General features: G+C 36.7%; 1 protein-coding gene and 1 long non-coding RNA gene across 14 annotated transcripts in view; one reads left to right on the top strand and one right to left on the bottom strand.

Annotated features, from left to right (window-relative positions):
- Positions 1-16319, bottom strand: part of LOC136847644 (uncharacterized) — a 372082-nt gene that overhangs the window by 10916 nt on the left and 344847 nt on the right. The window contains exons 2-3 of one of the 2 annotated variants that reach the window (XR_010855786.1): positions 12216-12335; positions 4346-5083 (exon numbers count right to left, since the gene is read on the bottom strand). This is a non-coding gene — a long non-coding RNA (uncharacterized lncRNA). Of the gene's footprint in view, positions 1-4345; positions 5084-12215; positions 12336-16319 lie in introns of those variants that run through there. The other variant, XR_010855785.1, reaches the window with a different exon arrangement.
- unc79 (UNC-79 domain-containing protein) overlaps positions 1-16319 on the top strand; it is a 224650-nt gene that overhangs the window by 188915 nt on the left and 19416 nt on the right. For all 12 annotated transcript variants that reach the window (XM_067119369.1, XM_067119364.1, XM_067119371.1 and 9 more), the window contains 10 exons: positions 1102-1204; positions 2163-2262; positions 5229-5357; positions 6235-6375; positions 9073-9227; positions 9421-9515; positions 9666-9905; positions 11452-11562; positions 12855-12971; positions 14653-14817. In XM_067119369.1, coding sequence (XP_066975470.1) covers positions 1102-1204; positions 2163-2262; positions 5229-5357; positions 6235-6375; positions 9073-9227; positions 9421-9515; positions 9666-9905; positions 11452-11562; positions 12855-12971; positions 14653-14817 — 1356 coding nt within the window. The remainder of the gene's footprint in view (positions 1-1101; positions 1205-2162; positions 2263-5228; positions 5358-6234; positions 6376-9072; positions 9228-9420; positions 9516-9665; positions 9906-11451; positions 11563-12854; positions 12972-14652; positions 14818-16319) is intronic.

Below are 16319 nucleotides of genomic sequence, written 5' to 3'. Positions count from 1 at the left end.
TTTCCCCAAGCTGAAAATGCCCCTAAAAGAGACCAGATTTCAGTCCAGAGAATGCGATGGGCCAGCTGTGCACCATCTCAAAAGAGGCGTTCCAGCACTGCTTCTGACAGTGGCAGAACCACTGGGAGAAGATTGTGGCAGCCCAAAGGGACTATTCTGAAGGAGATTAGTGTAAGATTGTTGTATCCGAATGAGTATTTTTTATGAATAAAGGTCAGATACTTTTTGAGCACACCTTGTGCATTGTAAGGGTATCCATTTATGGTTTTCTCATAAAAAAAGACTTGGGTTTTTACTACCCTGTTCCCATGACCTAAGTCCAAAAAGTTGTTAAATTTTGCCCAAAGCTTGCATAATTGAAAAGCAGTTTGGCATGACTGAACATTTTTGAAGGGTAAAAATGGAAGGCCTTGGTGCAATGGTCTGCTCTCTTAGTACACAGTCTTAAATGCAACTGAAAACTATAAAAAGAATTAGCTAGAAGATGGGGTGGCTGTGAGATGAAACATACACAACTATATGTAAAACTTGGATTGCTGATTAAACTTACTGGTAGGCTTGTGTGAATCAGCAGTAGTGCTACCAAGAAATATGTTGGTCTTAGAAGGGGGCTATTGCTGAAACTATGGCAAATAAATTATGAACAAAATAGAACTTTACAAACATTTTAATAGCAAAAGCAAATCCAGCTGCTACTGCCAAAAGGAATTCTATTCAAACATTATACGTAAAATGGTTGCTCAAATGTCGAAACACATGGATCATAAGGAAACAAAGGGTACATAAGAACCAGGAGGAGAGTTGGCAACACTCTGAGGTGCTTTAAAGTACACACCAGCTCAGGAAGATTTTTGTTACAATTCTTTTTTGTTGGCATGTACTCGTGTACTCTGTTAGGGTTATAATCTTCCTGTTATTATAGTAGATATAAGTTTTTCATGAGGCACCTTTATTATAATAAGCTTGTGAATGGACATAATCCATTGTTTAAGGATCATATGTTCCTTTTACTTTAAGTGATTTCGTGGTAAAGAGGATGAGCTTTAACAGAACCAACCTTATTACTGTTTAACTTTTTTTATGCTGAAAATTATTTTGCAGGAGCTGACAAATCGGGGACTTAGTGATAAGCAAGAGCAAGTAAATACATCCACTGAAGAAACGACTGATACATCTAACTCGGGCACAACTACAAATAATTCGGGTATGGTATTAAATTCAAATTCATTGATTGCTTTACAGCACTTTCCATTAAAGCTTAATTCATAATATATATATATATATATATATACATACTAGTAGCTGACCAACCCGGCACTGCCCGGAAAAACTGAATGACAACCAGTAAATCTCTCTCTCTCTCTCCTCCCCTCTACTCGCTCTCTCACTCTTTCCCTTTCCCTTTCCTGTTTAGATGGTTGCTTCAATTACATTGCCCAGCATTTTTGACATTTTATATTTCACCCCTTCTCACCCCCTCTCCCTATCAGGGCTGAACTTGGACTTAAAGAGCACTGGGAGTATCATCATTCATCTCAGCGACCTCGAAAGCTGTGGATTAGACATTAATATCTGCCATTTTCAGTTATTTTTACATGTCACCCCCTTCCTACTCCCATCCTCTTTGGTGCCAGTGATGTCTTAACCCCCGCCCCCACCACAGTATTCTTTTCCATATAGTAAGTCATATGTATATCGAAATGAGGTATAAATTTATAAAGTTTATTTAGTTACTAAGTCTACAGGCAGAACCAGCCCCATATCAGGGAAACCCTTCCCAACCCCATCCCCCCCCCTCTGGTGCCCTTTGGTGCTAGTGACGTCTTACCCCACAGTACTCTTTTCTAGATAGTAAGTCATATGTATACTAAGTTTGGTTGAAATTGCTCAATGCATTTCAGTGTTATGCTAGAACATACACATACATGCACACATACATACATCCATTTATATATATATACACATAATATATATTATAGATATATAATATAGTGTATATATATATATATATATATATATATATATATATATATATATATATATATATATATATATATATACATACATACATATATATACTGTACACATATATATGTGTGTATGTTTACATGTGTGTATATACAGTATCACAATAGTAACTTCTTCATTTGTTATGGTTTTAGGACCAGTGGATCTGTGTCCTGGCAAAATTGGAATGCGGAGCAGAAATAAGCCAGTATCGGTAGAGAGTGAAGAAGACCCAGGCAATGATGCCTATCGATGGTAAGTGATAATAAAAATCATAGTCCACTAAACTGACTGATGCTCCCGTATCTGCATAAATCAGAAGACTAGACCCAGTTACTACTCCCTTCACCACCGGCTTCGGTTCCCTTATGTCTCCCAAAAGCCCTGTATAACATGAACAATTTATCCTTTCCCTTTTGCGTCGATCCGCCCTCCAGAAATTTTGTGTATTTTTAGACTTCATTGGATATCCCTCCTGAGGAGCTTTCTTATTGCTAATCACAAAACTCTGAGTTACTGGCCTATCATTACTATTTTTGAGCGACGGACAGAACTGCCAAGAATGAGCAGAACTCCTACACCTGCCGCAGTATTTAACTTGTCAAAACTTCTTCGAGTGACCCTGCCTATTGCAATTTGAAGTAATGAAACTGTGGTGTTTGATGCACAGATATTCTCTCTCTCCATTTTAGCACAAAAACTACTGGAAGCAAAACCTGAATCTCCTTCCGGAAAGTTCCTTTGAGACCCCATCATGGTTTTTGGCCTCCATTGAAAAATGTGCTAGCGACCGTCCGGTATTTTGACATATGCTTCTTGATTTGGGCGAAAATAAATTATTCCTCGGGCGTAGGCTCTATTGGACCATCAAAACTGCTCACAATGGCATCTGGAACCTTATTCAAAAGACAGGAGAAATGCATTAACTTCCGAAAATTCTCTAACAATATAGAACTGCCCCATACCCAGCTAAATCCGAAGCTGCATCAAATACCTGCGTGCTATACTCTACCATAGAACTCTGTTCCTTCCTGATCTTACAGAATGCTCTCATATCCCAACCCATATCACCACATTCATCTGCTCCATATGCACCTCTCAGAAAAACCTTCAGGTCATCCCAAGTCCAACATTTCTTAAATCCAAAGCTATGACAGCATTTTCCAATGTCTCCCATGTCTGAAGCAAGAAATCCTTTTGCCTCATTAAAGGCATCTGTCTGATCTGTAATTTTCTTCGTATTCAAGTGATTTTGAATAGTCTCAATAAAAATCTCAACACGCTATCTCAAAACCCCGTTCACCACCTGCAAAAGACTGAGTTGGCGACGCGAAAGTTGTTACCGTATGAATCATTCTTATCGCCTTTCTGGTTTCCATGTGAACAGAAACTACTCCCCCCGTAAAAACTCTCCCGACCATAAATGCATATAATATTAAAACTTGCACAGTGTGGTCTAACACAAAACAAAACCAAACAAAAACAAAAAATAAAATAAAAATGCTATTATCCGCTTGACCCACAATTATTTACATACTTCACAGGAGCAAATCACTCCTTATGCCCGCGTGCAAACAGCTGAGCACTACATCACATAAAACTTCATGGTTAACTCACAAGAACCCACACAAGAGAAAAAAATAAAGGAAGAAAAATCTTGGAAGGAAAATTCACCACTCGATATCACCGACGTTTGTCTCCATGCAATATATGCCGATGCTGCAACTAAGGCACCGCTCCTCAGTATCCAAGCAGAGACCCAGGTGATTCGCTAAGTAGGCAAACCAACCTTAACATCCTGCACACTGCACAACTAAGAATAACTCAATAAGAAAAAAAAAAAAAAAAAACCCTTAATAAATTCAGCCCATATGAATAACCTACTCCACCCCCATAATAATTCCATAAGAGGAAAATGAAAGACAGAAAAGAGAAAGTAAAATTTAAAAAAACCAAAATGAAAACTCAAAATTAAAACTCACTTTTTCCCCATGCCTTGAATCCCAGCAACCGCCGACTCGGAACAATAGACACACTTAACTAAAAACACACAAATATATAATTACGTCGAAGGCTGCAGTAAAACACCTGACATCCGATAATCACCCTTCACTAAGTCACTAGCCGAGAAAGACTAACCATCGCTCCCAAAGCTCGGTTGCCTCCTAGGATAAAATGGAAGCTCAAGAAATTCTCCTCTAAGCTCCAATGTACCAACTGCCCTGCATTCCACCCAAGATAATGCCCAGCCACAATGGCCTTCAAGATCTCTCTCTCTCTCTCTCTCTCTCAGACTCCTGTTCCTATTTCTAAGGTGTGGAAATCAAAATCTACCTTACAAAAAATAGTTTATTCTGTGAAGCTAACATACTACAAGTTAAAAATATGGTAAATAAGAAATAAATTAATATCTTCCCTAACAAAACATCTTGGCAAACACCAAGATTATAAATGAGATTCTTCCCCATTGTAATTATGTCCTTAGACACAGTTCCTTTTTAATGACCACTTCCCATAATGGCTACATTACATGCATGTATGTGCATATGCATGACTATCTCAGCCTAACCATGTCTCCATTGAAACTTGCCAAGGAAGAAATGCCCCTCATTAACAAGAAAATCGAAAAGGTCTGTGATACTATCACAACACCAAGAACACATGTCAAAGCACTAATAATAAAAATGACGTAAAAGATAAATCACTAAAACGATAATCATGTCTATGTTAACACTTGTAAAGGTTAGTAATTTCCAAAGTTCAGTACTCACTCTTGCAGCAAAAAGGGAATCCCGATTTCCGAGCAGTCCAATACATCTAACTGCTCTGACTTTTCACAAAGGAATGAATAAATCTTCACAAGAACCCTACGCACTTAGCAATTTCCACAACGCACAAACCAATACACACTTCCGTTTAACACACCTAGAAATCCAATTAAAACCAGACCCAAGGCTTCTAGAAAGTTCTGTCTAGAACAGGAACGGAAAGCTCCACCTGGACACATGTTGATGATGCTTCGAAATCCAAAGGTTGGTGTACTAGAAATGCTGACGTCCAGGTTACATTCTTCTACCTGCAAGATTTGCTAAACATCACAAGAGATCATGTGTTGCGAGCATGTATACAAATTCCTACTTACTCAAGTGCACATATATATATCATCATAATTTTACTCTCTCTGTATATAATTCTGAGATTGATTTTTATGATATTTACAGGAATGATCATAACACTTGTAATGCTTCTGTTCGTGGAGGAGTAACAAGTGGCAATCCTCAAGGACCTCCACCACCTCCATCGATCAAGCAGTCAGCCCTAAGAGTGGGCGATGACTGTATAGTGTACAGGTATGTGTGTTATTATATTTAGCGATGTGAGTGAGATTCTGAAGTTGGTTTAGTGATCACTAAATTTGAGGAGAATATATTTCCAGATTTATATGTTAGCCTTGAGTGGACCGTTGGTGTCACCCTTTTGACATATTTTTTGGTCAGTTTGCAGGGTTGCATTAATTGTGACAGAGGTTATTTTTCATGACTTTTTATGTAATAGAATCGGTTTCTGTCCTTCTAACTCATGTAGATTGTTAGAGAATGGAATGAGAAGAAAACTTGGAATATGTTTTTTTAAAAATTTAAGAAAGCTAAATCTTTCTTATTTTGCAGGATTCTGCTTTATTAATTGCATTCATGTTCATTGCATATATTAAAACTATTTTCTTTTATAAAACTTTATAGGGATGCTTATAGAAGAAACTTGTAATTGAAACCCTTTGTGATATGAGTCATGCACTGAAGACTGAAATTCACAATAAATAAAAAAATATATATATACACACACACGAGCTTTCAAAAGTGTTCAGCTATCACTATCAGTATAATAAGAGCTGAACAGGCTTTTGGAAGCTCTCTAAAGATTTTGGTGTAATTTGACAAGAAATTATTGTTAATATCAATTTCATTATTATTATTATTGGTTAGTTATCTTGGTTAACAGGCTTTTGTTATTGCAAGCCTTAAATTTTTGGCTTGATAGCAATGGAATTGTGTAATAACTGGAAAGTTTAAAAAATAAAAAATTACAACTAAACAAATGAAACTAAGTCGTATGTCACAAAGGTTTCATCCTCCAAGTTTCCAATTGAATTTTTTCATTGCAGCCCAGTAGGGTTCCTAATAAACTATCTCTCTCATCAGATCTTAGAATAGTATTCCTGTTTGACAGATGTATGGAATGTGCCGAGATCATCGAGGAATTCTCCAATGATGATTTAGGATTATGTATCATTATTCTATCCACATTTGTGTATCGTCAGCCTGGTCTTGCAGCGCCACTTCTCCCAAGGATGCTGAAAACTGTTGCAAGGTAAAAATTGGAGATAAGTTGATAACTTCGTCTCATCTTTTTTATATATTTACTTTCCAATGAAATCTGTCTTGATGCAGATACTGCTTCTAATCCAGGTGATCTAAATATAATTGTAATTTATTTTCATGAAAGATATGAGCCTTTTTGCATGTAGCTTAAATTCAAATTCCCTAGGGGTCTTGTGGCTCTGGTGCAAAGCACTAGCACTTGATCCCCTATTTCAAACCTACGGGTCTTTGCCTCCTTGTCCAGATGCATCTTGATTCCCTCTTGCGTGGCTTCCTCTGAAGCTTAAGCCACAGCCCAGGCTGCCTTGAGTTTCTTCTGGATAAGTGGCAGCTCTTTTGCCCAGGCAGCCTTCTCAGGATCAGCCCAAGCCTCGTAGAGGATGTCCAGGGGCCCCCACATCGAGTGTGCGTAAAGCAACTTGAAGGGGCTGTAGTCTAAGGTCTCTGGTGGGGCTTGGTGGGTGACAAACAAGGTGTAAGGCAAATTTTCTTACCAGGTAGCTCCATCCTCATGCCCCAGTTTGACAAGTACTGAGTCGAGGGTCTGGTGGAAGCGTTCGACCATTCACTGATTTTCTGGGTGGTATGGTGTCAAGTAGATACAGGTAATCCCATGGCTGGCCATGCTGTCCTGGAACTCCTTGGACATGAAAGGCCTCCCCTGATTGCTTTGGGTCATTGCGGGGAACTTAAAGCAGCAGAAGAACTGTAGCAGTGCCTTCACTGCATTCCTGGAATTTTCACTGTGGACTGGGTTGGCCTCTGGATACCTGGTAAAATGGTCGATTACTGTTGAGACGTGGGTGTTACCCGTCTTATTATGTCCCTTCAGAATATGGTAGTCAGTCACAATGTCCTGGAATGGAACCTGACTGCCGACTGACGGGATGTTTTGTAGGGGGATTCTGGGGAGGATTTTGTTTGGCTTTCCCGCAAGCTGACAGAAGGGGCAAGAGGCAACGTACACCTTTTCTTAGGCCCGGCCAGAAGAATTTCTCCTCTGTCAGCTTGGTGGTCCTTGTTATGCCAAAGTGCCCTCCCAAGTCAGTCATGGGAGGCAATGAGATGGGCCCTGTCCAGGTCGGCAATTGTGGCATCGGCACCCGTAATCAGGAAGGTGGCCGACTCCTGGGTGGGCTCTGGATGCTGGGAATATGCTGGGTCGTCTTGCAACCAGGGCACCTCAGGCAACATGACGCCCTTCAGCCAGGGTTGGTGGGATCCGGTTCTGGCTGCTCTGGAGGTAGGGCCATCATGCAGCACAAGGTGGCTTCTTCCTTTAAACCAGGTATGGTTTTTGCTTTTGTAGGCATAGTCTTGGGAGCTATCTCCATTACAGCACTGGTAATGCTGTTATACATTAACTATCTTGTGTAACCTTACCTCTGTCTATCAGAGGTAAGGTTATATCAAGATAGTGAATGTCAGACAACCATATCTGTACTGAGTGAATGTCAGATAATCATATCTTTGCTGTATTTGTTTTTTATTTGAAAAGATTACACTTATGAATGGAAAAGTCCCTTCTGAAGATCTTCATTTTACATAAGAAATAGTGTGTTTCCAACAATTTAGTAAACATTACCACTCCCTCCTGAATTTTTCCCAGTCCATGATGCAAAAATGGGTGTGGTGAGTGCACCAATGATTTTGAAACATATCATTATGCTAAAATATACATAAAATAAAATTGTGCTGTTATTGCAGTAGGTAAACAGGTGAACAGCCAAATACCCTGTAAATAGATAGGTAGACAGATAAAGGGTGAGAGAACGTACAGTAAATTTGTATGCATATTCACTGCATAACTGAACTAAGAAATCCTCAGATATGCCCAAAATGAGAAAAGATAGAATTACAAAGTGGATACTGTATTTGCAGAGTGTACAACTCAGCATAGCAAATAAGTCTCCTCTTCCATGTAGGTTGCATGATATAAAAACAATACTCTCAAACAAAAATAATGATATAGATTTGACTCTAGTACAAAGAAAATAATGGGAAAATAAGAGGATGAACATTCATTTTAATTTATGCCTCAGCTTTGTTGTGTTGTCATATCATAATAAACTACTTATTACTTGATAAAAGGTAAAACTTGCAAGTTACAAATGCTGCAACATAAACGTGAAGAGAACGGTTAAGTGCAAAGTTGAACAGACTGTATTCTCATCTGTGTTAAGTAAAGGGCAGTAGGTAAACTTTATCATTTATGCAGACCAGATTCTAAGGAGTTTCTTGTGAATCCTTCTCAAACTTGATCTTTTATAACATTGTGTGTAGTTTATTTAAGTGAGACATCCTAATGATGTTTAACTGGTGGCATTTTGTATGTTGACAGTCAGCCTTCCTATATAAGTCATTTTATTATTTAAAACTGAGAACATTATAATAAAAGGCCAGGTGAGGTCACAAAAATGAGAGGGGTTCTTGGGATAGAAGTTTGTCCAGCAGTTATTTTCATGGCTTTTTTATGGTGAAGAATTTTCCCAAAATTTATGGTTTGAATGTAACTGTGGAAGTTGCAGTGCGACACAAACAACTAATATTGAGTTTGCATTCCTTGTTATTGTAAAATGAGGTTTCATCCATTTCATAAACCGATATACTTGAGAATAAGGTTTTAATAGAGAACAGACTTTCTTCCCAGTTGTTGTTCCTGTAAGCATCAGTTTATTCTTTGCAGGGTGGCTGATAGTGAGGTATTTTCTTGGCAGTATGAGAGTGCAATTCATTTCCCAGGCTCAGCTACCAGCATTGGAAGACAGTTTTTGCGTTGTGTTTTACACCAGTTAGCTCCAAACCAAATCTTCAACCAGATATTTTATACAAATATTGAAGGTAACTGTGAATTTAAAATTCAGTATATTTGAAAATTTTACGAAGTTAGAAATAAAAAATTTCCATTCCTCTACGATGGTAAGATCTATACATATATAAAATATTTTTAATGATCTAAAAAAAATATTTCAAAAGATATTTCAAAAGAAACATTGATAAAAAATACATTTTACTAACTCGGTTTTTATTTCAGAACATCATCGACTACAACTCTTTAGAACCATAGCCCAGGCATTAACAGATTTTAATGAACTAAATCCTTCTGCACCTATTCAGTTGCTCCTAGAGGTGTGTTTCTTATCTTCTAGCAGTAATTTAAACTGAAATGTTCAATGACTTAATGGAAGTATTTTCCATAAATGTTTAAATAATTCATTTGATCTTATAAATCGATTTTCTTGTTTAACATTAATGAGAATAATTTTGTCTTTCTCACAGAATCTGAACAGCAAGAAAGTCTTGCCAACAGAAAATCTCTGCCACCTTCTGGGTAATGTTGCCTTGTATATGGAGTGCGTAAGTCAAGATGGAGGTGGTGGGTTGAATTCTGGCCTTGTCCCACTGTTTGAGACATTTTTGCGTAAAGTTTTGCTGGTGGTCAACCTGTTAGTGGACCTCAATTCTGTCTTGCGGATTTTAGTAGCAGTCCTAAAAATTATTGGTGTAGCATCACATAAGGTAAGCTGTGAATGGTACCGTACTATTATTATTATTATTTAAAGCAGGCAGTCGTGCCTGGATATGGAGGATAATACTGCACAAATGTCATCTTTGGGAATTTGAAATGTTGACCAGTGATATACCAGGCCAACACTGTATCTACACAGTCACATTATGAATATGATGTTGATGGCATAGTAGATCATAGGTCAGTGGCTCAGATCTCCAAAGAGGAGTTTTGTCTTATTATTATTATTATATTATTATTAACTGCTCATCATTACGGCATATTTAAATTGTTTCTTGAATTTCACATTGATAACCATAATTATAGGAGTTTTATTAACTCTCACGATACTGGCCTTGTCAGGTTTAGTTTGTGGCAAATTTACTGCCTCTACAGGCCTTACGAACTGGCATAGTGGTAATTTTTTTTTATCCCTCCGTGCAGGCTTATCTTCTATGCTACGTTAATGACTTTGATGACATTGTAAAGCTGAAGAGTAGCATTTACCATGATAAAAAAGCCCTAATATCAAAGTAAAATATCACGAGTTGAAGTTAGCTGTAATGGAAAATTTTGTGCAACTTTTATTAATTCACCAATTACTAAATGGAGAGGCCTCATTTTTTATACAGCACAAAATTACAATAAATTTCTTTTCTTTTGAAATATAATTCATTACTATTTGTGTTAGGTATGATATGACAAAGTGCAGTGAAAGCTGAAACAAATGCAAAATATACTGTGCAAGTTGGTTATCGGTAAACACCTGTTTATGCAACCATTTTTCAAAAAATCACCTAAAACAGATAAATTGAGATAGTATGTAGTTTTTATTTACACCTTGCTAAAAGTAGTATGTAGTTTTTATTTACACCTTGCTAAAAGTAATAAACTTTGCATTTCATATGATATGCATTTCAGTACTATTTGTGTTATGTATGACACACCACACCCCAATAAAAAAAGTAAACAAACTTACTTGCTTTAGCTGCCAAGGAGAACTTACACCTAAGGGAAAATTTTCTCCGATTTATCGTGAGTTTCCCAGTAAAACTAACAGAAGTTTTTAATTTTGGCTAACATTCATGATATTAATGTGTGTTTTTATTTTTGGCATTTCTGAACATGCCAGGATAGAGATAAATTTTTTAACTTTAAAATGATACCAGATTTATTAATGTAGCAGTAAGGATAACATTACACAGAGCAATCAAAGAAAATTTTGCTAAATAATTTTGCTCAGTCAGTGAAAAGTGAGTGTTATGGCACAGAAACATTTTGACACCCCCTCACCCTTCAATCCCCAGAGTTAGCATTAAACTATTCATTGTAAGTCTAGTTCTTTCCCTTCCTATTTCAGATAACTTCCTCAGCTCTTCCTGGGATAGTGGTTACTCCCTGGTACTTTGACCCAAACTTTATCAGTTATGTTACGTAGTTTTTATAGATTTAAATTTGGGAGAACCATTTTGTCAGTCTTTGGCCCGGTAAGTTTTCCATGAACGTAGCACTTTTAATCATTAACAAATATTCATATGTGTTTCTCTTAATTTTCAGAGCATCTTAGATCCAGTCTCAAAACTTGTAAGCCATGCAATTCAAAATTCACCCATGAAATATGAGCATCTTAGTGACCTTTGCCACCTGTGCAATAGAATTTTCTCAAGGGTAAGTTCTCATTCTTTTATGTATAATTTCTTGAATACACTAATGTATATTGTACTTGATGATCCATTTACACTTCAAAGTATATTATTTGGGATGAATCTTACCTACTGTTAAAGTTAGCACCGATAGGTGAGTCGGCATTCAAACAAAAGATCAAATGGCTGCCGGATGACTGTCTGGTTCACCTGTTCTCCACCAGGTGTGTTTCGAATGTTATAGCTTTTGTCAGAATTCTCCTTGCCGCCATCGTTGGTATTTTTCATAGCTGTTTGCTGTTATCACAGTACTGTACATTTATTTTTCCTAGGTTGCCTCCACTGGAATCAAAGCTAAGAACGTCAGGATGACACCTCTGAATGGCCCTCCTAGACTGTCATAAGGCTCACCCAATGAATGTTCATAAATAAAAATATGGTAATGACAAATGTTTGCCACCTAAGTTGGAAAAGATCAGAAGGATATGGTGAGAAGTGCAAGAAAGAAAGCATCGAATTTTAGGCTGAAAGGATGATGCATAGGATATCCAGTCCTGTCTACAATGTGCCATATGAGAGGCAATGTAAGTGGAGCCCCCTATAGGATGGAAATTGTATGAAAGTGTATCATAACATTACGTCCACTCGTCACCCGACAGACAATTTTAGTCGACTTACGATACGTCCAGTTGGCGTTTAAGGGTTAATATTTACGATTCCCTCTTCGTTCATCACTATGCCTGGAAGGAGTAAAACCGGTGGAGGCAGAAATACAATCCATGCTGGCTCTCCAGAAATCTGGAATTTCAGAAAAATATTTACATTACTTTATATAGTATAAGTAATTAAACAAATATAATTAAAAATGCAGCCAAACATATAAATATTAATATACAAAGAAAATAAAATATAGTTAATGGATAAATATCCAACTAGTATATTAATATAATCTATATACACAGACTCAGCCACCACATACATACATACATGTCAGTAAATATTTTCATAGAATTTTAGTGTTGCCTTTCCACTAGATCACTCATATCTGCTGTGATGACAAAAGTAAGGTTTCAGGGAGTAAGTTTTGTTACAACATAAGAACAGAAATGTAAGAAACATGAAAGTCTTCATTAGATGAACAGAGACCATTCTCTGAAGAATGGAAGTACAGCTGTTTGATTTAGTTAAGTAAACTTGTTCATTGTGGCCACTTGTAAGGAAGGAAGGTTGTTTAAAACCTAAATATATAAATGCATTACAGTACATGACATGTATGTGTTTTGGGTGTGTTTTTTTTAATTTCGGTGTTTTTTCCAGGAGAGAGACAAATTGCTACTTTCACGTCTGGTTGTATACGAGTTGGTCCAGGCACTGAAGTTCAAAACATCCATTCCTGATACTAATTTAGTTCTTCTAGTACAACTAGTTGTTCAAGTAAGTATCTGTTCTCTTAAAATATGCTTTTATTCTTTAGGGATACCTATTGCTGGACACCAAAGAAAATACTCCAAAGGAAATTAGCTAATAATACAAACTTTACAGTGAATTTTGATTTCTTCATTTTAGGTACTGTACCTCCCTTTTTAGATTTAAGTGACTGGTTAGACAGCCTGGAGAATAAATGCACTGCCCCTCAGGTATTGTGAACAAAGTGTACGTCAACATTTTCAAGATAAAACCACCTGAAGAAAAAATAAATGAAAAATTTGGGGTTGACTAATATGTCCAGTCATAAAGCTCTTGATACATGCATAGAGGCGATATAATGCCTGCCAAATATTTGTTAGCCTGCTAATGCTATCGTGGGAGTCTAGCACTGCTGGTTTATAATTCCAGTTTCTTCAACTTCCATTACTTTTATTTTAAAAAAGTCATTGTTAAGTTATTAAACCTAAAATTTGAGATTTATCCCATGCAGCTCAATTTATTACCCTTGTAATTGTTATTAATTTGTTCAACCTTGCTTAAAACTGGAACTCCCTATAGTAAGATAATTATTTGAGTGAGGTCATATACTACTTGTTAACCACTAATTTTGATAGTGTAGTCGCTTGTTTCATCTACAAGGGGTTACCTTCCATGGTCTACCAGAGCTCCATGGTGACCAAGCTAATATCAAAGAAGTCTCTTCTAGTTGGTCTTTGTGGCCAGTTATTGTGTTGTAATGATTAACATTATAACACGTGATGGAGTATATAATGGACTCAAAGATAAGAGGGCACTTTCCCTCATCTTCAGCGAAGCTGAACCCAGTTTTTCCAACGTCAAAAGAACCTGCAAGAGAGAGAAATTACTATTGCACATGGTGCAAGAAAGAGAAGTGACTATTGCGCATGCGCATCCGCCCTCTTGTTTACAACCGAGCCGATAAAAGATCAAGTAGCCATTATCTATGTTTAGTCTATAGCGAACGGTTCATGCCGTTACCATTGCTCGGGAAAAAGTCGAATTTTTTCTCCGTTTTCATTATCTAGGATCATGGAAACATAGGGTACACTGTAGGCATTACTAAAGGTTCTTTTGATCATCTCTTCGGCCCCTAGTTGCAACCCCTTTTCCTCCTGTGGCATCTTTCATACCTACCTACTCTCAATTTCCTTTCCAGCGCTGAATGACCTCATAGGTCCCAGTGCTTGGCCTTTGGCCTAAACTCCATATTCCATTCCATTGCCATATGTGTATTGTAGTGCCCATATGGAGAAAACGTGAGAGAAGGCGGAGCACTGTTAACTAATCATTCTTTGAACTACTGTTAAATGAAGTTGTATTATGTTTATGTTAATTTTGTTATTAATAAAGTCGTTAAGATGTAAACTGACAATTATATTGTTTAACACATATGCCACACTAATATGCAGTACAGTCATTTTCAAGTTCTGGGTAATTAGTCAGAAGAGAACCAGGACTTACGTCCGGGAGTTTCATGCAGTTTTAGATCGATGCTTGTCTCTATTTTATGATCGTGTTAAGATCTAGGTTTTAGTGACTACATGAAATGAACTTATAAGGTTAATGACAAAATTTTAACTTATATCAGTATGAGGCCTTGACACTTGAAATGCCATGGCATGTGAAGTATAGCACTGTCTATGTACTGTATATTTCTATTCAACAGGATAGTGGAGGAACATTGGGCAGTAACAGTGTTGTGGGAGACTTACCGAAGGACGTCCAAGATATAAACAATCTGCCAAACACCTGTGCTGCTGAGTGTATGCGATCACACCTTCATGATGCTTTAGAATTCATTGCCGATGTGCACACACTCACGAAAGTTAAGGTAACATCAGAAATCACAGGCCTTTGCTATGGTACTACATTCTGGCTCTTTTCATTTTAATTATTTTGATGGTTGTCTGAATATCTTTATTGCATTTGGGTTAACAGATTATTAATTCTTTAAGCAATGCAGCATTTCACAGTTAAAACCTTTCATCCTTGTAGTTTTATTTTAAAGATTCAAATGAAATAGATTTTAAAATTGATTTCCACATTGTTTCTTTTAAAAGTGCTTTTGCACTCCTTAAAGATTTGCATACAACAGGCTATGTTCACAACTTTGTCTTGATTGCAGGATTTCAGAGTCAGTGTAAGAATAGAATGCCTGCTTTAATGTTTCACTCGTTCAAGTTGTATGTTGAACATAAAGAAAACTTAAAGAAAACTTGTATGATAAAAGAAGAGTCTTATATAGAGGAGTATTCAGCTATCAAATCAATCGCAACAAATAATGAAGGAAGAGTTGTATACATGAGTAGTCATTTATCAAATCAGTTTCATAGCTGGGATATTGTGTGGCATCATAAAGTCCCTCAAATCCTCATAGGTTTGATAAGTAAAATTTTAAGTTTCATTGACATGCATGTGTGCGGTGAACCAAAACTTTATAAAGGCATCTGCCTTGTGTAGTGATATAAACTCATGAACAAATAATTCTCATGTCTTGTAACTGGATAGTGTATTAGCATTCCATTCCAGTGGACGAAGTCCATATGTAAAATATGCTTCAACTTATCATGACGCAGTCTAACCATATCACTGTGCTAATTTATTTAGCTCTCATAACTGGCACTTTAATATTGCTAAACTTCAGATTTTATTTATTAATTTACATCTGAAAATGTTTACAAATGTTGTACTTAAAAGTGATGGAGAATCTGACAAAATTTAACTTTTTTTTCTCCAAAACTTCACACTAGTTGCTGATTATATTTTGGGCATTTATTAAAGTGTTTTAACTGTCAGTGTTACTCTTTAATCTGTACATACATTAATTAGATAATGTGGGCTATTCATCAAATATCCATAGGTCAAACGAGAGTGACCAATTCTGAGCAGTCATAACTTTTGATATGATGAATTCTAAGTCCCAACATTTGGGATGATCTGTTTTCATTGGTTCATATCAGATTCATTATTCTGTATTCTGATGTTTATTTATTTAAATGGTTGGAGATTTTATATATTAAAAAACAAGATTATCTTGATGTGATCTTGTAAGAGTAGTTGCAGCTTTGGCTGCTTGTCATTTCCTTTAATGCTTAAATTTGTAGAAATCCAGGATATTTTTACAGTTTTACCATCTTCATATAATTTTTTAAGCAATTCTCATTTCTATAGCATTTCTAGAGTCACTAAAAACTATAAATTTCTGGGATGCTATATCTTCATTAATTTTAATAGCTGATCATATTGCACATTATTCTGCTGTGAAAACAGGAGTGTTGTGCATGTTGGGTATGATGTTCAGGGGTATATGTATAGCCTTGACAGATACTTCAG

Source organism: Macrobrachium rosenbergii, chromosome 17 (assembly GCF_040412425.1).
Source record: "Macrobrachium rosenbergii isolate ZJJX-2024 chromosome 17, ASM4041242v1, whole genome shotgun sequence".
Taxonomy (NCBI): domain Eukaryota; kingdom Metazoa; phylum Arthropoda; class Malacostraca; order Decapoda; family Palaemonidae; genus Macrobrachium; species Macrobrachium rosenbergii.
This window is presented reverse-complemented; position numbering and strand designations above follow the sequence as displayed.